The sequence below is a fragment of the Loxodonta africana genome, chromosome 5, assembly GCF_030014295.1.
Source record: "Loxodonta africana isolate mLoxAfr1 chromosome 5, mLoxAfr1.hap2, whole genome shotgun sequence".
NCBI lineage: Eukaryota > Metazoa > Chordata > Mammalia > Proboscidea > Elephantidae > Loxodonta > Loxodonta africana.
In genome coordinates, this window is record NC_087346.1 from 159,180,688 (window position 1) to 159,206,818 (window position 26,131).

The 26,131-nt window shown below is 61.3% G+C and overlaps 1 protein-coding gene across 1 annotated transcript; it reads left to right on the forward strand.

Moving 5' to 3' along the window:
- Positions 1 to 327: 327 nt before the first annotated feature.
- Positions 328 to 25,236, forward strand: DOK7 (docking protein 7). The gene is made up of 7 exons (XM_064286185.1): positions 328 to 422; positions 491 to 536; positions 7,550 to 7,780; positions 9,967 to 10,167; positions 19,110 to 19,229; positions 21,419 to 21,529; positions 23,201 to 25,236. Exons 1-7 carry the CDS (start codon positions 369 to 371, stop codon positions 23,989 to 23,991), a joined length of 1,554 nt encoding a protein of 517 aa, XP_064142255.1. The 5' UTR covers positions 328 to 368; the 3' UTR covers positions 23,992 to 25,236.
- The last annotated feature ends 895 nt before the right edge of the window (positions 25,237 to 26,131 follow it).

Below are 26,131 nucleotides of genomic sequence, written 5' to 3' on the forward strand. Positions count from 1 at the left end.
GGCCGGGAAGGCAGGCTGGGGGAACCGGGAGTTCCCCGGAGGAGGGGCGCGGCACCGGTGGGGAAGCGAGGGCAGTCCCCTGCCACCCACGTGTCCCTGCCACCCCGCCACCTCCTCGCAGGGGGGAGGGGCCTTCGGAAGACGCCCCAGGGTCATCGCGCCCCAGGGACCCGGCTCCGCGGGACCAGGGCTCCGGCGGCCCGGGGACGGCAGAGCCAGGTCCCCGTGCGCGCCGCGTCCGCCCCGGGCCCGCCCCGCCGGCCCGCCCTCCGCCTGCCGGCCCGCCCCGGCGCTCCGCGAGCTATTTTCAAAGTGACCCGCGGCGGCGGCACAGAGGGCGCGGGGGCCCGGCGGCACCATGACTGAAGATGACCGAGGCGGCGCTGGTGGAGGGCCAGGTCAAGCTGCGGGACGGCAAGAAGGTCGGGGCGCGCGGCGGGCTGGGGGGGGCGGGCCGCGGGCGGCGCTCACGCTCCCTCTGTCCCCGCAGTGGAAGACTAGGTGGCTGGTGCTGCGCAAGCCGTCGCCGGTGGCAGGTGAGAGGCGGGGCGCGGGGCGCGGGGGCGCGGGATGCGGGGCGCGGGGGTGCGGGAGACCCCAGCCGGCCTGCGGGCGTTCCGCGGCGGCTCCCGGCGGCTTGGTCCGGAGCTCCGCCAGCTCGCCCGAAATAGCCGGGCCGGCGGGCCGCTGTAACCGAGCCCCGCGCGGCCGTAACCGGAGAGCGCGCCCCGGCCCCTCCTGCCCCGTGAGCGCCTCGGCCGGGCGCCCGCAGTAGTGGGGACCGGGACGGAGCGTCCCCCCGCGCTTTCGCTCGGGCCGAGGACCCCAAGGCAGAATAGACTGAGGCCCAGGGCAGCCAGGGCGCGGAAGGCGGGAGGAACCCCTCCTTCACAGAACAGCAGGGACCCCTCCCCCACAAGAAAGTCAGCTTCTGAGCGACTGGTGGGGGACTGAGTTTGTTGGTGAGGGCGCTCTGAGCAGGAGCTCCAAAACCAGGGCCTCCCAGACCCCGTTTGACCCCTGATGGCTCCTTTCCACTTTCCCAGGTCGGGGGAAACTGGGCCTCCAGGTAGGAGCTGCCCTTAGTGTCTGAGAAAAGCAAAATCTACATTGTTGGGAGGAGCAGTCCTCTGGGAGGCAGGAATGGTAGTGTGGCCCCTCTCCAGCAGCACCTCCAGCCCAGTGCAGGCTCGCAGGGAGCCCCCGAAGTCCATGTCTTCATCATCCCGGCAGTGGGAAGGGCTTTGAGCTTGGGCCGCAGCTGTCTGAGGAGACAGGTGCCGTGGAGGCAGCCAGGCCCAGAGTGGGTGTGGGAGGTGGGGGGTGTGCAGAGCGTGTGCCGCCTCATGGCCGGGGTGGGGTAGTGGGGAGAGGCACAAGTATGTGCCCCAGGAAGCCTGGGTATCTGCAATTTCCCAGGGAGGGTGGGGGACACCCGCCTGGTACCTCTGCCTACATCCAATTTGGGCACCTCGGGGGGGCGCTGCAGAAGCAGGCATTAGAAGGTGGATGAAGTCCCTTCCTGCCAGGCCTCCCCTGTCTCGTCCAGAGGGTGGGCCTGGGCTCCGCCACAGGCCATTTATTAGTCCTTCAAGACCAGCCCCAATGCTGGGTGCTGGGGGTGCTGTCCTGGGCGGCTTCTGTAGGGGCCCTTGGCCCCAGGGACCCGAGGGAGGCCTGGTGGAGAAGGGGCATGGCCTGCGGAATGGTGAGGGCTGGCCAGGTGGGGGAGGGGGCACGGTGGGCAGGGGCACCGAGGCCCAAGGCAGGAGGGGCTTCGTCAGGTGTGGCTGGAGCAGGGGTCTAGGTGCAGGGTTCAGGTGTGGCCTGGAGGATGATGGAGCGCTAGAGCCCATGCATGGCCACTGAGAGGTGCCCCCCCTAGAGAGCTCCGTGGTGTGGTCTGGATGCCTCTGAGAAGGAAGGGCTGGAGGGGCTGCTGGGGCTTTGAGCTCCGTGTCAGAGCACCTGGAGAGGCAGAGCTGGCCACTGCGGGCTCAGCCTGTCCCTGGACGGGGGCTGTGGGGGTCTGCACTGTGGGGGAGCCGGGAATAGACCCACCATCCCAAGCTCTGGAGATCTGTGTGTCTGTGGACTTGGCAATGGTCAGTGTTTACTGGGTCTTTACCTGTGCCTGAGCGGCTGGAGAAAGTGACAGGATCCTCAGAGTAGAGCCTCACCACCCACTACAGCAGGCTGGAAGGTGGCCACCCCACCCGCACTGGCTTGGCTACTGGTGGGGCATTCATTCCCTCTCTGCCTTGGTGAGGGTGTCCTTGCTTCTGCTGCCGGTTCCTGAGTTCCTGTGGGGCAGGGGTCTCCCAGCTCAGCAGGGTCACCCAGGTAGCTGACGGAGAGGGACTGCCTCTTTGAGAGTGTCTGTCCACACACAACTGCTCATGCTACCCACAGGCCTGTGGAAGGCAAGTCTGAGAGCACGAGTCCTGCTGAGCCTCTGGACTGCGGGTGCCTGCCTGGGGGGTGCTGGGCCCTCGACTTGTAGCCGCGGCTCTGCTAACAGCGGCGGGGGGTGGGGGGGTGGGGACGGGGAGTGTGCCTTCCAGTGAGAACCTCCTGGCATTGGATGGTCTGCACCACTGCCCCCTTCCCCAGGGTGAATGGGGCTGGCATCTCAACCCCGGGCAGTCCAGCAGCCCCAGCTCGGCTCTTGCACCCTGGAGGACCAGGCATTGTGGCAGGTGGCTCTCCTGTCCCATGCAAGCCTCGCAGAATGCGCCAGGTCCCGCCGGCCTTGGTGCCTGCAGCCAGCCGTGTTCAGCGTTGAGAATCAGTTCTGGGTTCAGATCTCCACCCCCACTACACCAACTGTGTGACCTGGGGATGTTTCACCCCCTCAAACATTGTTCATGCTCAGGCAGGACACTCTGGTGGCGGCTCCTGCCTCGCTCACTCACAGAGCTCCCGGAAGGGTGGAAGGGGACGTGGGCAGACCCGGCCCTGGCTGACCTGTCACAGCTCGGTATCCTGAGCAGTGGGCTGCTGCCTGGTCTGATCGGTCCCCATCAATATTTGTGCTTTTGGGGTGGGAGCCCCACACAGCCCTCTCTGAACCCCAGGCACACACTTGTCTCTGCAGGTGGAGCACTGCCTGGGGCAGGTGCTGCTCCTGTCACAGGCAGGTACTCCTCGGTTCTGGGGCAAGTGATTCTCCCGTCTGGGGCAGGTGGTGCTTCTGTCATGAGTAGGCAGTGCTCCTGTCTGGGGCAGGTGGTGCTCCTGTCTTGAGTAGGCAGCGTTCCCGTCTGGGTCAGGTGGTGCTCCTGTCATGAGTAGGCAGCGCTCCCATCTGGGTCAGGTGGTGCTCCTGTCATGAGTGGGCAGTGTTCCCTCCTGGGGCAGGCGGTGCTCCCTTCTGGGTCAGGTGGTGCTCCTGTCATGAGTGGGCAGTGTTCCCTCCTGGGGCAGGCGGTGCTCCCTTCTGGGGCAGGTGATGCTCCCGTTTGGGTCAGGTGGTGCTCCTGTCATGAGTGGGCAGTGCTCCTGTCTGGGGCAGGTGGTGCTCCTGCCATGAGTGGGCAGGGTTCCTGTCTGGGGCAGGTGATGCTCCTGTCACAGGCAGGCAGTGCTCCTATCAGGGGCTGGTGGTACCCCCATCTGGGGCACGTGGTGCACACAATATTGGTTAGATCATATGCAGAGCTGCTGTGCCCGTGATTCAGAGCCAGGGGACCTGCCCCTGTGGGTTAGCGGTCCCTCTCCTGGGCACAGCCTGACCTGAGGAGGCACCATCAGGCTGGCCTCGGCCAGTGGGTCCCTCCGCCCGCCCCTGCCGCTGCACCCTCAACTCATCCCCTCAGCCTGCTGCCACAGCCACTGGCCTCAAGGTCACCTGTGACCTCCGGTGCTAAGTCCAATTGCCGTTCCCGGCCTCGGGTTACGCGTCCCCAGTGGCATGCAGCGTGGTGTCCCTGCTCCTCCTGCCCTCCCCCGCCCAGCTGCGCTTGCTGGCTTCCACCACCTCCAGGCTGCTGTCTCCATGTTTGCGGTGTCTCCTCCACCCCTCAGGGCACCCCCGACTTGCCTGTCCAGCCTGCGCCTGCGCCCTCCACCGGCCCTCAGCCCTGGCGTCAGTGCCATCCCTGTGCTGGGGACCCAAGTTTAATTTTACTTCTCCCACACCCATGTCCAGCTGCCTGCCTGCAGAGCCCTGGGATGTCTGCTGGGCCTCTCAGGACAGACCGCAGCCCTACCCCAGCAGCCCCTCCCTCGTAAGGGACATCAGAAAGGTAGAAATGCGGGGCTGGGGCCCAGGACCATCAAGCCACCTCTGTCCACGACTACACTATCCACCCAAATCCAAGAAGTCACCCCTGGCTCTTCCTTCCCTCATCCCCGAATCCCACCCTCCAAGCAGCTCTGCCCCTCTACCCCAGAGGCTGGACTAGGGTTTAGTTACTGCTGCCCAGAGCTGCGGGGCGCTCCTGTTGCCACGTTTACTACAGAACGGTGTCCTGGCTTTCTTCTCATCTCCAGCCCAGCCCAGGCCAATGGTTTCTCTGGCCTAGATCACGACAGGTGCCCCTGGCACTCACCCTATCCTGTGTCATTGTTCGCGCGGCAGCAGGGGCTGTGAACACCAGGCCGGACTTGCCCCTCTTGCCTTCAAGCCCTTCCAGGGCTCCTTGGGCGGTGGGGTGCACTCAAGCCTTTGCCTCTGCTCCTAGGCTCTACCTGACCCAGTCCCACCCCTACCTGGACCCTCTCCCACTCACACTGGCCTGGCCCTGTGGGTCCTTGAGGAGACCCCACCTGCCTAACTCTGGGGCTTTGCACCGGCTGTTCCCCCTAACACAGTGCTGTTCCTGGTGGGCTTGCTGCTCTGGCTGCTTCCGTCATTTGGGACTCAGCTCAGTTGTTACCTCTTTGGAGAGGCCTTCCCTGACCGCACACCCCAGGTGGTCCCCTTCCGGCCCCTTCCCACCACATTAACAAGTTGCCGTCGGTGGATTCTGACTCACAGTGAGCCCACGTGGGTCAGAGTAGAACGGCTCCATAGAGTTTTCATGGCTATGACCTTTCAGAAGTAGATGACCAGGCCTTTCTTCCGAGGTGCCTCTGGGTGGGTGGGTTCAAACTGCCCTCTTTTTGGCTAGCAGTTGAGGGATTTGCTGCTTTCACCTCCCAGGGGCTTGTTCTGATTCCCTGCTCAGCACTTTGAGGTGTTTTGCTTATTTCTGTCCCTGACTTCTGCCTCGCTGGCCACAGCTGGCCGCTGAATAGCGCTCCCCACGGAATGGGCTTCCAAACCAGGGCAGAGCAACAGCCAGAGGCCGTGGGGGAGAGGAGAGGCCAGGCAGCTGTACGCCACTCACACAGCCCCTCGCTGGCTGCCCCTCCCGCCGCGCTCACCTTCTCACTAGCCTGCCCATGACGGGCGGCCCGGCTCAGTTCATGGGATCTCGTGGCTTCAGTGGGCTGGGGGATTAGGGCTGAGAGTGAGACGGGGACACTCAGCTGCTTGAGCAGGACCCCGGCGGCCACCTACAACTGGGGCCAGTTTCCTCCAGGTGAGCCCTTGTCCTGCGCCCTTTCTTGTCATATTTAAAAAGGTATCAGTGACATAATTCAGGGGGTCCTTGTGGGTTCTTGGGGCACCTTCAGGGGGAGAGTGGGGCCTGCACTGAAAGGCTCAGGCAGAGTCCACATGGGTTGGGCAGCTAGGAGCATGGAAGTGTCAGGAAAAGAGTCCCAGGGATGAATGTTGGCGCTAAACCCCAGCCCCCCAAGTCAGTTGCATAAGTCCAGAGGTCCAGGATCAAGGGTGGCCTGTTGGGCCCAGGAGATGTAAGGAGGACTAGAGGAGCTGTGTGGTCCTTGTTGCAAATGCTCCTCTAGGCCAGGAGCTGTGTGCTACAGCCTGTGGCCAAACCTGGCCCACCGCCTCTTTTTGTAAATAAAGTTTTCTTGGAACACAGGCACAGCCATTCATGATGTGTGTGTTGTCTATGGCCGCTTTCCAGCTAAGTAGTTGCAACAGAGACCACATGGCTCACAGAGCTGAGAATGTTTGTTGACCGCAGCTCGAGATTATATTATTGGGAGCATAACTCCTGGAATAGAGGAGGCAACCATCTCACTATGCTGTCCTGGTCAGGCCACTCCCAAAGTGATGGTCTTTTATTTGGAAGGAGGCCAGTGTGCCCGGGCACATGGGCTGGGGTGGGGAGGGACCAGCTGAGGCCAGAGGCCAGGTGTCCAGGGGCTCTGTGGGCTGAAGAAGGCCAAGAGGGAGGAAGAGGTACCATCAAAGGGCCTTCGCAGGGCGTTGACTCACATTTTTCACGTCCCCTTGCTGCCCTGTGGCGACCACTGAGGGCTTTTGTTGGTCAGGGGAGAGAAGTAGTGGCAGTGGGCCGGGGAGGGGGGCGGGCAGGGATGATGTCACGGCAGAGCTGAGGGTCCCATTCCAGAGAAGATTGGCGGCAGAGGAAGGATCTCCCCTCCCCGGGTGTGGCAGGCATGGCTCGAGGAAGGGTCTTTCCACTGGGGGGCCAGTGCTTCTGCATCCCAGGGTGGGGACACTCAGCTAGAGATGGAGCCGAGGCCAAGAGGGGACAAGCGTGGTGGCTGGGATTGGCCCGGTCCCCTCAGGCACGGCAGCCTGGATGGGCGGGGGGCCAGCCGGCGCAGATGTTAGCAGGCAATGTGGCAGCCCGATGACGCAGGCAGACACATAGCGGAATATCACGTGCCAACGGAGAACAAGAATGTATGGTCTCACAGTTCTGGAGGCTGGGAGTCCCGTCAGGGCTTGGCCTCTGGGGGAGGGTCCCTCCTGGTCAGTGCCCTGGCAGTCCTCGGTGTCCCCTGGTTTGTGGACGGGTCCTTATGATCTCTTCCCCTGTGTGTCTGGGTCTGTTCTGCGAGCCTGACCTGCTGGCTGCATTTGGAGCTTCCGGCTAGGTTAGCTGGCTGGGGCAATGGTGATGGCAGTTATGGTGGGGATGGAAAACGGGATGCTGGGGTGCAGAGGCAAGTCAGCTCTGGAGGGTCCTTCCCAGGCCCTTCCATCATGGTGGGGCTGAGCTTCCACTCAGGGGGCGATGGCTGGGTGGGAAGGAGGGGCTGCTGGTGTCAGGGTCTGGCTGTGGGAACCAGGGCTCCATGACACCTCTCCCTCCACCACAGCCCTGGAACCAAGAGAAGTAGGAGGTGAAGTTTCTCCATGCGGCAGGAGGGGGCCCAGGGCAGGCCCAGGGCTGGGGTGGGAGGTCTGAGCCACCAGACAGGCTCTCAGCCTGGACCCCGTGCCACCGGCCACAGCTGTCTGGGCCCTGAGTGTGGCCTGGGTGGGCTCCAGGCCCATGGCAGGGTGAGACCCGCAGGTGGGGCCAGGACCTAGCCGTGGTAGGCTCTGCAGTGCAGGCCCTTGAAGGTCCTCTTCCTCCTCTGCGGCCCCAGGTGGTGCAGGGAGGGCTGTGGTCACTTTCACTCATGGACGCGGTGGCTCGGGGTCCCGACCTGAGCCTTTGCTGTGGGCTCTGGGAGAGCGGGCCACAGTGCCCTGACCCCTGCTTGTCGGCTGCAGACTGTCTGCTGATGCTGGCCTACAAGGACAGGGCAGAGCGCGCCAAGGGCCTCCGGGAGCGAAGCAGCCTGACGCTGGAGGACATATGCGGCCTGGAGCCCGGCCTGCCCTACGAGGGTCTGGCCCACACGCTCGCCATCATCTGCCGTTCCCAGGCCATCATGCTGGGCTTCGAGAGCCGTGAGGCCATGTGTGCCTGGGACGCACGCATCCGCTACGCGCTCGGCGAGGGTGAGTGACGGGCGAGGGCGTGGGGGCTGCTTCTGCTGTCCCCATGTGTCCCATGAGACCTGGGAGGCTCGGAGACCTTGGGGTTGGGGATGGGGTGTGGGGTCCCCACCTCCTAACTCAGCAAGCGTGAGTGACTGGGGAGGGGGCTCAGGTTTCTCTGTCTGCTGTCCCTGCGTGTTTCACGTGTCTCATGGAGAGGCTCCAATCCCATGGGGCTGGGGTCGTGGGGGGCCCTAACTCCATGAGGGTGAGCCACCAGGGTGGAGGTTCAGGAGTCTGTTGTCCTCGCGGGTTCCATGTGCTCTGTAGAGGCTTGGAGCCTGCAGGGTCAGGGCTGCGGGCATAGGGGCCACCCCTCCTAACTTCGCTCCCTTAGTCAGAAAGAGGGTATCTAAACAGGTGGGTGGCAGTCTATGGGGTGACCTTTCATAGCCCAGGTGTCTGTTCATGGCAGGTGTCCTGGCAGGAGGAGGGCAGCTGCCCCCACAGAGTTTAGTGCCGGCCCTGGGCCCCAAGGTGAAAGGGGTGATGAGGGGACTTGCTCTGGGGACCGGCCCCTGCTTCCTGTCTCTGCAGGCACCCTGAGATTTGGGGGAGTAAGCTCCCCAGTCTGGGGGCATGTGAGCAGAGACAGGTGAACCCCAGATGAGATGGGGAAGGCCAGCTGCTTGAGGTCTTCTCCTTCAGCCTGGGAGTCTGGGCCCTGGGTGCAACCGAAGACCTGGGGCAGGGCTGCCGGTCTGAGCCTGGGCTGCCCCCTGGGTCAAGGTGGTGCTGCCAGGCCAGGGCTGGGACGAGGAGAGTGGCTACTACATCGGATGTAGGATTTCAGTGGCCCCAAAACTCAGTGCTCAAGGTAAACAGTGTTTTACTGGCCAGGGGTGTATTACCCAAGAAGCAAGACAAGCACAGGCTTACTTCTGCTTACTTACTAATCTGTAGTGAACAATTTCACATGGGTTTCACCATACCTTTGATGAGGCGAAACAAGGTGAAATTGTGCACTTGTCATTGTTAGGGGCTGTCCAGTCGGTTCTGACTCATAGGGACCCTGTGTACAACCGAACGAAACACTGTCCAGTCCTGTGCCATCCTCACAATCATTTCTGGGCTTGAGCCCATCGTTGCAGCCACTGTGTCAATCCATCTCATTTAGGGTCTTCCTCTCTTTTGCTGACCCTCTACTCTACCAAGCATGATGTCCTTCTCCAGGGACCGGTCTTTCCTGATAACATGTCCAAAGTATGTGAGATGAAGTCTTGCCAACCTCACTTCTAAGGAGCATTCTGGTTGTACTTCTTGCAAGACAGATTTGTTCGTTCTTTTGGCAGTCCATGGAATATTCAATATTCTTCGCCAACACCACAGTTCAAAGGCATCAGTTTTTCTCCGGTCTTCCTTATTCATCGTCAAGCTTTCACACGCATATGAGGCGAATGAAAACACAATGGCTTGGTTCAGGCCCACCTTAGTCTTCAAGGTGACACCTTTGCTTTCCAACACTCTAAAGAGGTATTTTACAGCAGATTTGCCCAATGCAATGAGTCTTTTGATTTCTTGACTGCTGCTTCCATGGGTGTTGATTGTGGATCCAAGTAAAATAAAACCCTTGACAGCTTCAATCTTTTCTCCGTTTATCATGATGTTGCTCATTGGTCCAGTTGTGAAGATTTCTGTTTTCTTTATGTTGAGGTGTAATCCATACTGAAGGCTGTGGTCTTTGATCTTCATTAGTAAGTGCTTCAAGTCCTCTTCACTTTTAGCAAGCAAGGTTGTGTCATCTGCATAATGCAGGTTGTTAATGAGTCTTCCTCCGATCCTGATGCCCTGTTCTTCATATAGCCCAGCTTCTCAGATTATTTGCTCAGCATACAGATCGAATAAATATGGTGAAAGGATACAACCGTGATGTACACCTTTCCTGACTTTAGGCTATGTAGTATTCCCTTGTTCTGTTCCAACTACTGCTCCTTGGGCTAAGTATAGGTTCCTCATGAGCATGATTAAGTGTACTGGACTCCCCATTCTTCACAATTGTGCACTACAGTTCACTAAGTGAGCACAACTAAGCCCTGTGTACCTTGCTTATTGGGTAATCCCTTCCTGCCCCGCTTTGGCCAGTCAGGGTGTGGTCCAGTCCACACTGTGGTGGTGGTGATGTCCTTTCACTCTCCCCCCCCAACCAGTGCACAGGTTCCATGTGACAGTGGCCCCAGGCACCAAGCTCCAGAGCGGCCCCGCCACACTTCACCTCTGCAATGATGTCCTGGTGGTGGCCAGGGATGTCCCCCCAGCTGTCACGGGGCAGTGGAAGCTGTCAGACCTGCGGCGCTATGGGGCTGTGCCCAATGGGTTCATCTTCGAAGGCGGGACCAGGTGTGGGTACTGTAAGTATGTTGGGTCGCCTGTCCCACCCCTTCAGATCTTGGGGGCCGCTGTCAACCCTGAGGGTCCCCAGAAAACCTTGGTTCTGAGCTGACTGGCCCCATGAGCATGTGCCGGAGCGTACCTGTGTTTTTTGTGCCTCAGTTTCTCCCAGTTGTTCTGTAGACAGAGGCACGGGCCCAGCTCTGGGGTCTAGCCCCACTGCTCTGCTCTGCCCAGCTGGAGGGTGGGGCTCGGGGCCACATGGAGACAGGAGCCCGTGCGGGACACACCCCAGTGTCTCCAGAGCCAGGTCATGTCCCAGCAAGCCACGGCCTAGGTCACAGCCACAGAACACTGGACCCACCACGTCCAGATTTAATGAAGGAAAAAGAATCAATGCCTTCCACAAGGACGTGCTAGCTCCTGGGGTGGCCCTGAGTGGACAGGGGGCGTTCAGAGACCAGCGTGTGTGTCCCGTGGACACCCCCTCGCCCATCACCCCACAGCCTCCCCAGAGGCCCTGGCCAGCAGCGATGCCTACTGCACAGATATGGCCGCTGAGCCGGGAGGAGAGTTGTTGAGCAGGGTCCCTCCATCGTGTACGGAGCCTCCACTGTGGCCTGGGGCAGGCCCGCTGGAGCACACCCATGACCATCCCCAGCAGGTAAGTGCCAAAGCGGAGGGCGAGCATCTTGCAAAGGCTCAGTGATGTGATTCTGAGAACTTGAGCAGCGCACTGCAGGACACCTGGCCCTCCATGGAGGGTCAGCCTGGGGCCGGCTGGGGCTGCGGTCAGGGCGACAGCTCGGGATGGCCGCAGCTGGCGCTGGACATGTCACAGTGGACCTGACTCTGTTCTCCGTGTGCAGAGTGTGGGTGTGGATGCGTCTGGCCCCCGAGTGGACCTACAGGCTGAGAGAGGGTGCAGAGCTCCCCTCTGACTCTCCCGAGCAGATGCCGGCACTGTGTGTGCTGCTGCGCTGGGGCCCGAGTAGGCTCCGGGGCGGGACATGCAGGCAGGGACTGAGGTCAGGTCAGCGGCCACAGTGAGCGTGGGGGCCGCTGTCAGTGAGCTCCGCAAGATGGGGCAGGGTTTCAGGCGCATACATTCCAGGTCTCCGGTGAGCCTGGACCCCCCACCCCCGCCATACAGCTCATCCCCCAAGTGCAGAGGAAGGAATGGAGGTTTGGGGACGGTTTGTGTCTACCTACCAGCCCTTCCTCGCCTGTCACGGGGCTGCTGAAACCACTGGCCGAGTGGAAGCCTGGGTGACCCTGCTCTGGGCTCTGAGGCAGAGCACATGGCATGGCCAGGTGACCAGCAGGCCAGGACTCTGGGGCTCTACACACCTAGCTTCCCAAGGGCAGGGCAGGTGCACATGAGGGCACGGGCTGTGCTAGAGACTGGTGGCTGGGCCCCTGCTCCAAAGAGGTCTGGGGCAGGGGTGCCTGCACACTGCCTGGAGGCCGTGTCCTGCTGTCTGTGCCAAGCGCTGTGACACCCAGGCAGCCTTTCTACACCCAAGCTGGGGGCTGGGGGCTGGGAGCTGAGAGCTGGGAGCCAGGAGCTGAGAGTCCGGAGCTGGGAGCCAGCCTGGTACAGCAGGTCCACACCTTGGAGGAGACAAGACCTAAACCTGCGTGGAGGTTTACAAAGAGCTGAGCCACGAGGCAGCCACATCCGGGTTTGGGGCAGCAGGACCCGAGGAGCACAGGGAAGCCACGCCTGGGGCCTGGACCTGAGGAAGCTGAGAGTTTGCTCCCTGAGGGAGGCAGGGGGAGTGAGGGAAGCCAGGTGCAGGAGTGGGGGCAGTTTGAGCTGCAGGCCAGAGTCGGAAGGCCTCGAACACTGGGCTTGGGCACGTGTTCTACCTGCTCGGGGGTCTTTGAGTGGTTGCGTGGACTGAGCGCTCTGTTTCCCAGGCCTACACTGGGGCTGGTTGGAGGGGCTGGGGGTGAGAGGGGACGTTAGCCGGCGTCCTCTTGGCTGGACAAGCCCTTGGGTCCCATTCTCTTTTGTTGTTGATTTTGTTTGTTGTTGGTTTGTGACTTTGGAGACCCCACGTCTTACAGAGCAGAGCTGCCCCATAGGGTTTCCTTGGCTGTAATCTTTACGGAAGCAGCTCGCTAGGCCTTTCGTCTGTGGCACCACTGAGTGGATTCGAATTGCCAACCTTTTGGTTACCAGCCAAGTGTAAATTGTTTCTGCCACCTGGGGACCTTGGGCGCCTCCTCTTTTGCAGACTTGGTGGCTGCTGGGCTGGGGGTGTCTGGGGCAGCAGGCAATGGGGTCTGACCTGTGGCTGGGCTCAGCGCTCGGCCTGGCTTTGTTCTCCCCCCTCAGGATTTCTGGGAGTTGCCGGCCGCAGGTGCACTTGGGCATGTGGCAGCATCTCCCTGTGAACTTGGGGGCCCCTGGGAGGAAGGAGGCCTGTGTCCTAGCTCCTCTCTGTGTGTCCCTAGAGTGGCAGATTTCTGGCACAGGTTATTTCTGGCAGGTTGGTGTTGAGACGGTCTTCACGGTCGCTCTGAAGAGCTTGGGTGCAGACCCCGGGGGTGGTGCTGGTGGGCACGCCCTCTGAGCTGGGGGCAGGGGCCTGTGTAGCCACAGGGGCCTGTATCCTGGCAGACCTGCTTATTTTGCCCTGGACATGATGTAATGGGGCCTCTGGCTACTTTCCCTCTGAGGCCTTAGAGTTTAAAATTCTGTCTCATGGCGTGGGTGGGTGGTGGGCTCCTTTTCCACTGTCGGGGCCCCCCAGCAGCGGCTCTGGCTGCCGGGAGGTCAGCGGCTGGAAGGTGAGCTGGTGTGTTTTCCCAGTGACAGAAAACCAGGGTGAAATATGACAGGATGACTGGTGACCTTCCTGAGCAAGCCCGACTCAGCACCGTCCACAGAAGCAGATCTGTCGCCAAGTCCGCCAGTGCTCGCTGTTCACTGATTCTGTATTCGCTAAGTGTGTTTGTAAGCCTGAAATCCATACTGGCAGACACATACACAGCAGCGAAAAATTAGAGGCGCCCGATAGGCAGGTTCCCAGAGGAGGTTGAACAAGGTGGCCCTCTTGTTTCAGCTCTCACCCCGCAAACAAGGCCCTCTTTGCCATCTGTTTGTTGTTGTTGTTAGGTGCCATCAAGTTGGTTCTGACTCAGCGACCCCATGTACAACAGAAGGAGACACTGCCTGGTCTGCTTTTATCCTCACAATCTATTTGGTGTTGTTGTTAGGTGCCGTCGAGTCGGTTCTGACTCATAGCGACCGCATGTACAGCAGAACGAGACACTGCCCAGTCCTCTGCCATCCTCACAGTCGTCGCTATGGTTGAGCCCACTGTTGCAGCCGCTGTGCCATCCACCTCATTGAGGGTTTCCCTCTTTTCCATGATCTTTCCTACTGTCTGCAATCTATTTGGAACCATGTTTTTCACAGTTTGTGCCTTCTGTTGGTGCTTTCGCTGCTTCACGTGACCCCCAACCCTGGTGTTCAAGCGCTGTCTACTGTTCCCCAGTGCGAGAAGGCCATGGTGCATGGGGTCACCGTGAATCAGGGTTGACTCTCTGGTGGCGGGTTTGGTTTTCCAGATTCCAACGGTAGGTGCTGAGTTTGAGTCCACTCCCTGTGGTTGCAGCCGCCCCCTGGTCTAGGCCTGCCTGTGAAATCTTTGTGGTTTGCCGAGGGGTCTCGGTTCATTCCTACATCTGCACCCTGAGGTTTGGACTGGGGCCAGTTCTCGAGCTGCAGTGGGCCGGAACACCGCATCTCACTTGTAGCCCTCTGCGTGGTGTCGTTGTGTACTTGGATGAGTCTGGGCACCCGAGGGTCCTGGGCAGATGACCAGGAGGTGGCTGTCACACAGGGAGAGTGAGAATGATACCAGGGTCCTTACCACGGGGGTCACCCCAGCCCTGCCAGGCATGTGTACGTACCTCCACTTTGTCGTTAGGTGCTGTCAAGTTGGCTATGACTCACGGTGACCCCACGTACAACAGGAGGAAGGGCTGCCTGGTCCTGTGCCATCTTCGTGACTATTGGTGTGATCCAGCTCATTGTTTCGGCCACTGCGTTTTGAGTGCCTTAACCCTGATGGCGTAGTGGTTAAGAGCTATGGTTGCTAACCAAAAGGTTGGCAGTTCGAATCCACCAGGCACTTCTTGGGAACTCTATGGGCCAGTCCTACTCTGTCCTATAGGGTCGCTATGAGTCAGAATCGACTCAACGGCAGTAGGTTTGGTTTTTTTTTTCCATCCTATGGGGCTCATCTTCTGGCATTGTATCAAACAGTATTTGTTGTGCCCCATAGGGTTTTCATTGGCTGATTTTTTGGAAGTAGATCACCAGGCCTTTATTCCTAGTCTGTCTTAGTTTAGAAGCTCCTCTGAAACCTGTCCACCATGGGTGACCCTGATGGTATTTGAAATACTGGTGGCAGAGCCTCCAGCATCATCACCCCTATTTTACAGATGAGGAAGCCGAGGCACAGAGTGGCTGGTAGCTCACTCAGGCCTGTCGTCTGTGCGTGCTGGAGCTGAGACCTGGCTCCCATGCCTGGCCCTGGAGCCCACGCTCTGCTTGGTGGTCAGCCTGCTGGGGGGCAGGGCTGCCCTGGGCATTTGGGGAGCAGAGATGGTAACACGGCCCCACTCTCTGCGCCCCTTGCCTGCCAGCTGCTCAAGACTGTCCCTGGCCCTTGAGGAAGGGGTTGCGGCTGCTGCCCCTCTGTCCCACAAGGCCCAGCCTGGTGCCCTCATCGAGGCCTGCCCAGGAGCCAGCCCAAACCCTTCCTCCTGGATAACAGGACGGGCACACTGGACCGCAGCCAGGCAGGGCAGTTAAATTGAGCAGGACCATCTGCTGGATAACCTGACATTTCCAGTTCTTTCTCAGCCTCCACTCTTCCTCCTGGGGCCATCTCACCCCAGGCCAGGGGTAGGCACGGTGTCCCTGGGCCCTGAGAGGGACATACAGATGGGACTACCCTTGCATCCTTTTCCCCCGAGGGTTCCCATGACCACGAACAACTCATCTGCAGGTTCATGGGCACGGGTCCTCCTCACCGAGGGTTCCCATGACAATGGACAGCTTGTCTGCGGGCTCCACAGCCATGGACCGAGTCTATTGACCTCCCCGAAGCTCAGCTTCCTCGTCTGTGCCACGGGGACTATGGTGCATGTATTATGGCCGCTGGGAGGAATCTGGCCATGGGTATGGAGTAGCAGCCTGCGTCCTGGCCTGCTTGGCAGACCCTCACCCCCAAGCCTCAGCCCAACCCGTTGCCGTTGAGTCGATTCCAGCTCATAGCGACTCTTCAGGACAGAGGAGGACTGCCCCACAGGGTTTCCAAGGAGCAGCTGGTGGATTTGAACTGCCAACCTTTTGGTCAGCACCTAGCCACTGTATCACCAAGGCTCTAGCCTCCCTTTAAAACAAACAAACAAAAGTAACAAACATCCCCAAAGCTTAGTGGCTTATGACCAAGGCCATTCCATTGGCTGTGATTCTGTGGGTCGAGGATCTGGGCTCAGCAGGGACAGCTTGTCTCTGCTCCATGTGGGTCTCCTGGGGTCACTTGGCCAGCAGCATTCAGCAGGAAGGTCCAAGATGGTCTCACACACGTCTGGGACTTTGGTGCTGGCTGCTGGCTGGGCGGCCTCAGTTCTTCTCTACGTGGCCTCGTTCCAGCGGGGTAGCCTGGGCTTCATGACCTGGCAGCTAGGTTCCAAGAGAAAGGGGAAGCTGCCAGGCTCCTTTAGGCCTCGGTCCAGAACTGACAAACCACCCTTCTGCCACATTCTATTGGCCCAAGCAAGCCCCAGGCCAGCCCAGATTCCACGGGTGGGGAGTGGACCCTGCCTCTCAGGGAGAAGCAAGCTTCAGGGACAGGGATGGGAGGAACCGTGGCTGGCATCTTTACAGTGAGCACACATGTTCACGTGGCAAAACTGGGCCAGGCCTCTTTTTTCCTCCTCTCCCCCAAACAAACAGAAAGTACAAAGAACGCCTCCCTAAGGAGAAGACCAGGGGCCGGGGTGCTTCCGTGCTCCCCTCTTTCATCCACAGCCAGCATTGAGGGCCAGCAGCGTGTCAGGCCCTGGGTTAGACTCTAGGGCCACAGGTGACTCTGTGGGCTGTGGGCCCAGCCTTAAGGGAGCTCAGGCTGGCAGCCAGGACAGTGTCCAGAAAGATGAGGGGACGAGTGGAGTGAAGACGGCAGAGAAGGCTCGTAAGATTGAATGCTGGGCTAGCTGGGCAGGGGCAGGGGTCAGGAAATGCATCATAAAGGTGGCGTCCCTTGAACTGAGTCTGGAAAGATGAGTCCATATTTGCAGGTGGACGAGGATGTCAGAGGTAGGAATGGCGGGCCTCCTGGGCAAAGGGAAAGCCAGGGTGGGAGTGGGGTGGAGAGAAGGGAGACCGGAGGGTGGGGGCCAAGAGGGGCAGCTGAGCCATGCTTGGGAGGCTGTGTCCCAAGGCTGACTGGCCCACCAAGACGTGCGTCTTCATCAAGGGGCAGCTGTGGGGGTGCGGTGTGGCCCTCGAGGCCCCAGGCTCATGGCGGGCTGTGCTCACAGGCCTAGCCCGGCCATCCCCACATCTTCCGGAGCGTGGCTCGGCCGCAGATGCCTCAGAGGAATGCCGGCCGGCTCCACTCCCTGCGGTAATGAGTTTTTTATAGTCGGGGGACTAATTGTCCCGCGGCCTCTGCCAGCTGCCATAAGCTCGGGATTAGAGGCCCGGCCTTTTGTGAGAACTGGGGCTGGGCAGGCTAAGCGCTTCCCGTGGTGGGGGTGGACGGGGACAGCAAGAGACCGAGAGATGCGGCCAAGGGGCCACCAGCAGACAGTGGCTACATGGCCTGCTTCTCCTCACCTCCCCTCAGCCAGGGTCTTGGGTGTGAGTTCTCATCCAGCCCACAGGAGCTCAGAGGTCCCATCCTATCAGGGCCATTGCAGGCCTGTAAGCCTGGGGGTGTCCCCCCGAGTGCATGGTGGGCAGGCACCAGCCTCCACTCCGTGCATGGTCACTCCTGCTTGTGGTTAGCAGCAGAGCCAGAGTCCTGGGTTGCCAGGAAGGGTCGGTGGGCTGGCTCGAGTCCCTTCTTGTCGGTGTGACTGTGCACCAGGAGTGTCCACTCCCTGGGCCTCAGTTTCCGCATCTCTAAACCGGGGTGATAGTGTTATGTCAGCAGCCACAGGACACCTCCCTCCCCGCCCCTCCTCTCCCCTCCTCTCCAGCACGTCCACGTGTCGGGTCAGCCCCGAGTCCCTGGGATCCCCATCCCTGAGCTCTGTCCGCAAAGGCAGAGCATGACCGAGCGGCAGCGTTTGGTGCTGCGATTTCCCCGACCCCCGCACCCCTTCTGCCCGCAGCCTTGCCAGCCCAGAACCTCCGCCTGAGCGTGACTTTCTTTGGGCAACAGGTGGCAGCTGAGAGCAGGATGGATTCTTGGGCCCTGAGACCAGCCCAGTGTCCAGCCCCTCAAGCCCAGGTCAGCCGGTGGGGCCCCATTGGCTGTCCATTCACCCCATTCATGCCGCTGGCCAGTGAGGGCTTCGTTCACCCCTGGTGAGGGCTACAGCCCAGCAGGAGGCTAGCAGCCGGGTGCCTGAGCACATGGGCCTGAGGGCCCACCACCCTGCTGACTCACCCAGGCTGCCTCTGCTGGGGGCACCTCAGGGTGTGGCCGGGGTCCCGTTCTCCCAGGCCCCCTTCATGGCTGTTCATGGGGCCCACCCAGGCTGGGGCTCCACACTGGGCATTTCCTTTTGGGGTTGAATGGGTGTGGCCGGTGGGGGTCAGCCAGCCCTGGGCTGCAGCTGGCCCTGCCTGTGGGGACCTGTAGTGTGATCTGGCTGGTTCCTGCCACGCTGAGCTCCAGCTTCCCCACCCAGAAACCGAGTCAAGAAGTGGGGAGAGGTCCCTGTGAGTGGGGCACAGACGCCACACAGACACATGGCGTCGCCTGGGCTGTGGACGGTGTTGAACATTTGCAGATACCTTCCCCAGCGGCCCCAGGAAAGGAGCCCTGGTGGTGCAGTGGTTAAGCACTTGGTTGCTAACTGAGAGGTCGGCGGTTAGAATCCACCCAGTGGCTCTGCAGGAGAAAGATGCAGCGGTCAGCTTCCGTAAAGATTACAGCCTTGGAAACCCTGTGGGCAGCCCTACTTTGTCCTGTCGGGTCGCTATGAGATGGAATTGGCTCTATGGCAGCGTGACTTTTGGGTATGACCCTGGAAAGGGGCCTGGCTAAAGTGCTATGAGGTGGCGTTGGAACCCATGCACAGGGAGCCCAGTTCCTCTCGCTCCTCAGATGGTGGCTCCCAGCGGTTCAGCAGGGCAAGGGGGACGGAGGCTGCTGTTCGTTGGTGATCAAGGACATGACAGATTTCGTTGCTGGTGGGCGATGGTGTGAATGAGGACACTGAGGCGTGGAGGCCAGCGGGGAAAGTTTCCGGGAAGGATCTCAATGGGACCGTGTGGCTGAGATGCTAGGCCCACCTCCTGCTGCCAGCGCAGTCCTCCAGACCCACTGGCCCCCCAAGACTACTGGCATGGAAGACCTGAATGCCAGAGGGACACTCATCCCGCCACACAGCACAGCATTGGCCAAGACGAGGCTGGGGACAGGGACCCGAGAGCATCTTTGCACACCGTCAGCTATGCAGCCCCAGCGTGTGGGGAGGATGGTGCCTACAGAATGGCAGCCAGGATGAGGGTCCCTAGCCACATGGTGCAGACAGGCCCTGGGGAGCCAGGCTGTGGCCGAGGGCCCCCAGAAACCTGAGCTACCTTAGGGAACGGGTGGGTTTGCAGGACTCAGTGGTCTTATTAGTGCAGAGATGAGACAGTCATGTCCTCTTGTCTTCACCAGGGCCGGGTGAGTCAGGGTGAGTGCCTGTGCCCACCCCATGCCTGCCCGGCCCCTATGGCCCTGCCTGCTCATGGTGTCTGTCTCTTTCTCAGGGGCCGGCGTCTTCTTCCTGTCCTCGGCCGAGGGTGAGCAGATTAGCTTCCTGTTCGACTGCATTGTGCGTGGCATCTCCCCGACCAAGGGCCCTTTCGGGCTGCGGCCGCTTCTCCCAGGTGGGCAGGGGTGGGTGGGGGCCGGTGGGAGGGGACCAGCCTCCACCCGGATTTCTCAGCTGGGTTGTTGGGCCGCCCTGCCACACCTGTCCTTCTGCCCTTGTGAGCCCGTGTTGGTGGCAGTGGCCGGGGGGCAAGGAACTTCTTGGGGGACAGCCAGCATATCTCGGAGCCCATGGTCACCTGGCCGGCTCTGCCTCCCTCCACCAGGGTTACAGCTGTGGGCAGCTGGCTCCTGGTTGAGACAGACTAGAGGCAGCGGCGCCCGACAGGACAGTAGATCTAATGGGGGTCTTGGGAACCTCTCGAGCCGCCCCTCCGCTCCCTGACTGTGGCTGGGGCATCGAAGCTGGTGTCCAGGCCAGAAACACCATGGAGCATTGCCTTTGTGCCGGAGATGGGGGAGGGCGGTCTCGACGTGCCCCTGGGCACAGAGTGCGTTTGGGGGTACAAAACGGCTCTGAGCTTGCCTCATCTTCTCACTTCCCTTTCCCTGGCCAAGCCCAAGGGTGAGATTCCTTAACAGCCCTCGTCTGGGGACCCTGCTGGGCCCACTGGACCGCAGGCCCAGGGCGGGGCTCTGCTCAGCCCTGACCCTGCCTCCGTGGAGGTGAGGCTGCCTTCCTTCGGGGGACGGTCAGGGGGCCCGAGCCCAGCTGCCCTGGGAAGGTCAACAGGGCTGTTCTCATCCCCATAGCTTGTTACCCGAGGGCCTCAGGACGGTGCCGGATCCTGTGGTGGGGAGAGGGGAGCACCACGTGTGGGTTATGGCTGCTGACCCCCCATCCCAGGGAAGCGGGCATCCACTGTCCACGTGGGGAGATGAGACCTGTGGCCATGCAGCAGGTGGCTGGGTCCCGCCCACGGAACCCAGCGTGGGCTCACAGCTGCACCTCGTGAGTGGCCCCCAGCCAGGGTGGGCAGGCTCGAGGATGTCCTGGGAGAGAGGCCTAGTGACGCTCCTGGTTCTCCCATGGCCCTTGAAGTCTGCTGCCTGCCCCCAGAAGGAGCCCTGGTGGCACAATGGTTAAGTGCTCAGCTGCTAACAGAAACGTTCAGACCCCCCAGCTGCTCTGTGGGAGAGAGACGTGGCAGTCTGCCTCCATAAGGGTTTATAGCCTTGGAAACCCTATGTGTCAGTTCTACCCTGTCCTTGAGGGTTGCTATGAGTCAGAATCTACTCGACGACAGGTTTGATTTTGGTTTACAGGCCCACCCCCACGGTGCAGACTTCTGGGTCCAGCTTGGAGGTGCTCGATTAGAGGTGCAGCGGCGCCCTCTGCTGGCGCCCTCCTGCCTCGCAGCCGCAGACAGCCGGGGACAGCGAGTTTCTCGGGGGCACCCGCCGAAGGGGCCCACAGCTCAGCCAGCAGGAAGAGGGTTGCGTTTTAAGTGGGGGGGGGTCCAGCTGCTGTGTTACTCTGATGGAGCTGCATCCCAGGACCAGAACATGTGGTCCTTCGTGTGGGGTGTGGAGACAGAGCAGGGTGGCCACTGAGTTGCCAGATGCTGCCTCCTGGGGTCAGGAGCATGGCCCCTTTCCCAGCACAGGCCTCCCTCATCCTCAATGTCCAGTCCAAGCCCTGGTGGACGAACGGGCACTGACCAGGCCACGGGCATTCAGGAGATGGGAGGGGGCGCATGCCAGTGCTTTGGGGTGCAGCCTGCCTGACGGCAGTGGATGGGAGACAGGCGGGGCCGGGAGTGGCCTAAGGGACAGCAGGCGCCACCTGGCAGCCCAGGTGCCACGTGAGGACCCATCTGCAGGGCCGAGGCAGCAGGGAACGAGGCCACGTGGGCTTGTTGCTGGGCCGTGCGCTGTCTCCACAGTGGGGGCCGTGGGTCATGGCCGCAGTGTACAGGTGTGAGCATATCATCCTGGCTGGGGCACAGCCAGGGAAGGTGGAAAATCAGGAAGACTTGGGAGGCGAGGGGTGGTCCGGCCGGATTGGGTTCTAACTGTTGGCCATGCCGGGGGCCGGGGCCTGGATGGTGATTGGCCTTGGGTGCCTGGGTTTGGGGTCCAGCCTCTGGGGTCCAAATAGGAGGCTCACATCTCACCCAAACCTTGTGATGGGGCTGGACCAGGGTGCCCCATAACCCCTGGGTGGCCTGCGGCCTAGGGTCATACAGAGAGGGGGCTGGGGCCAGAGGCGGGGGTCTTCTTCACTGACTCTTATCTCTCACAGACCCGAGCCCCGGGGGGGCCTTGACCATGGAGGAGCGCGCCACCCAGGAAGCCCTGCAGCTGGAGAAGCGGCTCAGTCTCCTCTCCCACTCGGGCCGGCCAGGCAGCAGAGGTGAGCTGGGGGCTGGGGGCACAGGGGTCAGGGCACTGGGGCCAGGCAGCAGAGATGAGCTGGGGGCTGGGGGCAGCAGGGAGCCAGGGCCGGGCAGCAGAGATGGTCCGGGGCTGAAGGGACAGGGGGTTGGGGCCAGACAGTGGAGGTGAGCCGGGGGCTGGGGGACAAGGGGCCCAGGGACCAGGAAACTGGTGCCAGGCAGTGAAGGTGGACCAGGGCTGGAAAGACAGGGGGTCAGGGGGACAGGGTGCCGAGGCTGGGCAGCAAATGTGGGCTCGGGGCTGGGAGTGTGTAGGGAGACGGGGGGCTAGGGCTGGGCAGCAGAGGTAGGCTGGGGGCTGGGGGAACAGAGGGCCAGGACCAGATGGTAGAGATGGGCTTGAGGGTGGGGCTTGAGACTGGGGCCAGGAGGTGGAAGTGGGCTGGGGGCATCCAGTATCGTGACCCACTTCCCAACCCCACCACCCCAGCTGGCTTCCCCAGCATCTTCATGGCCCAGAACATGGCTGGGGGGCCCTTCTATCTTGGGGTCTGGAGTTGGGGGGGCTAGAAGTACAGGGGGCTGGGGGACCAGGGTGCCAGGGCCAGGTGGCGGACTTAGGCTGAGGGCCTAGACAGGGCTGGGGAGCCAGAAGGCTGTGGAAATGAGGCTGAGACTGGGGTCTGGGGGGACAGGGGACCTGGAGGGGCAGGGGACCTGGAGGGGCAGGGATGGTCACTGGAGGTGGGCTGGAGGCCAGACTGAGGGCGTGAGAACAGAGGGACATGGCTGGGCAGCAGAGGTGGGCCAGGGACTGGGGGGACCTGAAAGCAGAAGTCAGAGGGACAGGGCTGGGCAATGGAGGTGGGTGGGGGACCAGGAACAAGGGGCTGGGGGTCCAGGGGAATGCGGCTGGGCAGTGGATTTCAGCAAAGGGATGGGGTGGGGGCCGGGGGGTGGGGGGGTAGGACTGGGGGCTGAGCCTGAGGGGATGGGGCAGGGAAGACTGGAGGTTGGGCAGGGGGGCAGAGCTGGGAGGAGAGGGCCTGGCTGGTAGGTGGAACCCACCCCAGCCTTGGCACTTATCTTCAGTAGTGGGGTGGAGAGGCCAGGACAGGGTGATGACGTCAGGGCAGTGGGCGCTGGGTGGGTGTACTCAGGGTGCTGTGGGCTTGCCCCGGGGCCCTCAGGTCCAAGATGGAAGGGCCTCCCGCCACACCCTGAGCTGTGCAGGTGCTGGGAGGGGCCAGCTGAGGTCGGGAGCCGGGAGGTGGGTCAAGAAGCTGGATGCAGAGTGGGGAGCAGGGGTGGGGAGGTGAGAGAAAAGGAGACGGGGAGCCCAGGGGTCAGACCACAAGGCTCGGGATAGACACGCTGGAGACAAAGCCCAGAGGGGTGCAGTGAGTCCGTGTTTTAGGAAGATGACCCAGACAGCAGAGGGCAGAGGCTGCTGAGGAAGGATCCTTTATTGGGGTAGGGGCCTGGGAAGAGAGTGGGGTGACGTCTCTATGTTCTAGCCCACTCGAGCCCCTCTGAGCCTGAAGCTCAACTCCACCAAGAGCTCATTCCTCTGAAGCCTGCCCCAAGCCCCGCCTGGCTCCTCCCTGAGATGAGCCCACCCGAGCCCACCCCAGGCCCTCCTCCAGCCTGCCTGGCCCTCCCAAGCAGGCTGTCGCTCTGCATTCCAGGGGATGACCGCAGCCTGTCCAGCTCATCTTCTGAGGCCAGCCACTCGGACATCAGTGCCAGCAGCCGACTGGCCACTTGGCCAGAGCCATCCTCATCCTCAGCCAGCACGTCACAGGAGGGGCCGGGGCCAGCCACTGCACGGGCCCTGCACCTGGGAGAGGCCTCGACTCCTGGAGAGGTGGCACTGGGCACCTCGCGGCCACCCCCTAAGCCACTTCGGCCCCGGCAGCTGCAGGAGGTCGGCCGCCAGGGCTCCTCGGACAGTGGCATCGCCACGGGCAGCCACTCGTCCTACTCGGGCAGCTTCTCGTCCTATGCTGGTAGCAGCCTGGATGTGTGGCCGGCCACTGACGACTTCGGCTCACTGCTCAGCCTGCCACCCACGGTGGGGGCGCCCGAGCTGGGCCTGTGCACCTGCCCAGCTGGTACGGCCCCACGGGCAGCTGAGTACCAGGTGCCTGGTGCCCCGCGGCCGCACTACGACACACCCCGCAGCCTGCGTCAAGTTCCCAGGGACCAGAGCCCAGCCTCGCAGAGCAACCCTGACGATGGCACAGCTGCCGCCGCTGTCACCACCGTTGCTGTCGGAGACTCGGGCAGCCAGATGTCCACAGGGTGTCCCTCCAGCTGGCTGGGCACAGAACGGCGGGGGCTGGTGACGGAGGCTCTGCCGCCCAGCCCAGCTCCTGGCGAGCCCTGGGAGGCGGCTGGCCCACATGCAGGGCCCAGCCCAGCCTGCTTTTCTGCCTGCCCCGTCTGTGGGGGAGTCAAGGTAAGGCCCCCTCCCTGAGGGCCACCGTCGGCCCCTTGGATGGGAGAGCAGGGCAGCTGGCCTCCGGACAGAACCTTCTGTGCTGTGCTGTTCAGAGCCCTGGCCTCCTGTGCTGTGGCCAGGGGTGGGGTGCCCCAGGAAGTCTGTCTGGATAGAGCTGGAAGGCTCCCTGGAAGGCTCCCTGGAAGGCACCCTGGAAGGCAGGAGGCTCTGGGTGGGTCATTGGGGGCAGCAGAGCCCAGCCCCAGCCTCTCCGGCTGTGTGCTGGCACTCGGACCCTGCACAGGATCTGGGGGCTCAGTGGGTGCTACTTCCCTGTTGGCTCCCACCTTGGAGTGCCGGGAACTGGGTGGACACAAAGCTAGACCATGACACCTGGCCTCCCCCTCAGCTCCACTGCCCACCTGGAGGTGACCGGTTCATATATCTCCCTTCCGGTTACCTTGACCCGCCCAGCACACAGTGGCTGAGACTAAATCATCCTTCCAGCAGCCGTGTGAATAGATGTGGGGCCGAGCCCCAGCTCCAGGTACCCGCGCCTCTCGGTGCATCTCTCAGCTCTCCCTTCTCACCCTAACTGATTCCTGCACACATGCAGGGTGGGTGCAGCGTCCCCGCCCCATGAGGAGGAGACTGACACTCAGGGTCCTGTGACTTGCAGGGCCTGGTTTGCACCCAGGTCTCAGGGGTTCCGGAACCTTGCTGCTCACCCCACACCAGGGTTTTCCTAAGCCCCTGAAAGGGCTCCTAGTGGGGAGGGCCTGGGGACAGGGGCCAGAGGGGACAGCTCAGCCAGCTGTACTGTGTTTGTCCAGTTTGTGGACCAGGGGAGGCCACCACCCAGCCCGCTGCTGCCGGCCACTGTCCTTCTGGGGACTCGGGACCAGGGGATGAGCGTGCGATGGAGGAGGCAGGGCTCCACCAGGGGGTGTCTGATGCCAGCCCTTTGCATTTGGAAGTGGGGAGCTCCAGGCAGGGCCTGGGCAGTCACCCCGGGTGCCATTTAGGGGACCCCACCCTTGGCCCCAGGCTGCATGCAGTACCAGCTGCTTTGTGCTGTCTTGTAGATGAGCCCTGCACTTTAGCTGCGCTGCGAGAGGCCTCGCCTGTGTCCGTCACACCCCTTCTGGTTCTGGAATCTCGGTGGCACCGTCCCAGGGTCACCAGCTCACCTGTAAACATCCCGCCTGTACCTTCAGTTTGCCTGACGATATTGCTCTTTTACAACTTTAAACCTGACACTGCTTGTACTACCTTCTTAGCCTGAAATAAAATCTTCTTTTCTTATCATCTTGTCTTTTCCATGTGGCCAGCCTGTTCTGCCTCCCCAGCCAGCCCACCAGCCTGGCCCTTTGGGTGGGTCTGAAATCCCCAGGGGCCTGGCTACCCTGCAACAGAGAGTGACCTTGGCCTATAGCACGAGGCCTTTCTGTCTTGTTTTGTCTGAAGCCTTAATGCTCTGCAGGCAGAAAGAGTGAGCGGCTGCTGCAGATGGCCCTGAGCTCCCGGCATGTGTGTGTGCATGTGTGTCCATGCGTGTATGCTGTGCGTGCACATAGGTATGTGTGCGCAAGTGTGTGTTCAAATGAGTGCGTGCTATGTGCATGTATGTGTGGATGGGGTTCGGTGTGCAACATGTATGTGTGCATGTGTGTGTGTGCTGTGTGCATGTTTACATGGACCAGGGGTTAACTGTATGACATGTGTGAGTGCATGTATATATGTGTGTGCACGTATGTGGGTGCATGTGTGTGTGTACATGTGTGAGTGCATTGTGTACGTGTGTGAGTGCGTGTGAGTATACTCCTGCAGATGTGTGCTTGGGTGTGTGCATGCATTGTGTGAATACATGTGTATACATGTGTGTGCAAGCATGTGTGCATATGTGCGCAAGTGTGTTCAAATGAGTGCATGCTATGTGCATGTATGTGTGGATCAGGGGCTGAGTGTGCAACATGTATGTGTTCATGTGTATGTGTGTGGTGTGTGCATGTTTACATGGACCAGGGGTTAACTGTATGATGCGTGTGAGTGTATATATGTGTGCATGTATGTGGGTGCATGTGTGTGTACGTGTGTGTACATGTGTGTGTGCATGTAAGTATACTCACACAGATGTGTGCGTGGGTGTTTGTGTGCATGCATTGTGTGAGTACAT

What these genes read in the sequence shown, in the direction of transcription:
- DOK7 (XM_064286185.1), top strand. Translation starts at nt 369, where the DNA reads ATGACCGAGGCGGCGCTGGTGGAGGGCCAGGTCAAGCTGCGGGACGGC. An exon ending in CCGCTACGCGCTCGGCGAGG is followed by an intron (nt 7,781 to 9,966) that starts GTGAGTGACGGG and finishes CCCCCCAACCAG; the next exon opens with TGCACAGGTTCCATGTGACA. An exon ending in GGGCCGGCCAGGCAGCAGAG is followed by an intron (nt 21,530 to 23,200) that starts GTGAGCTGGGGG and finishes TCTGCATTCCAG; the next exon opens with GGGATGACCGCAGCCTGTCC.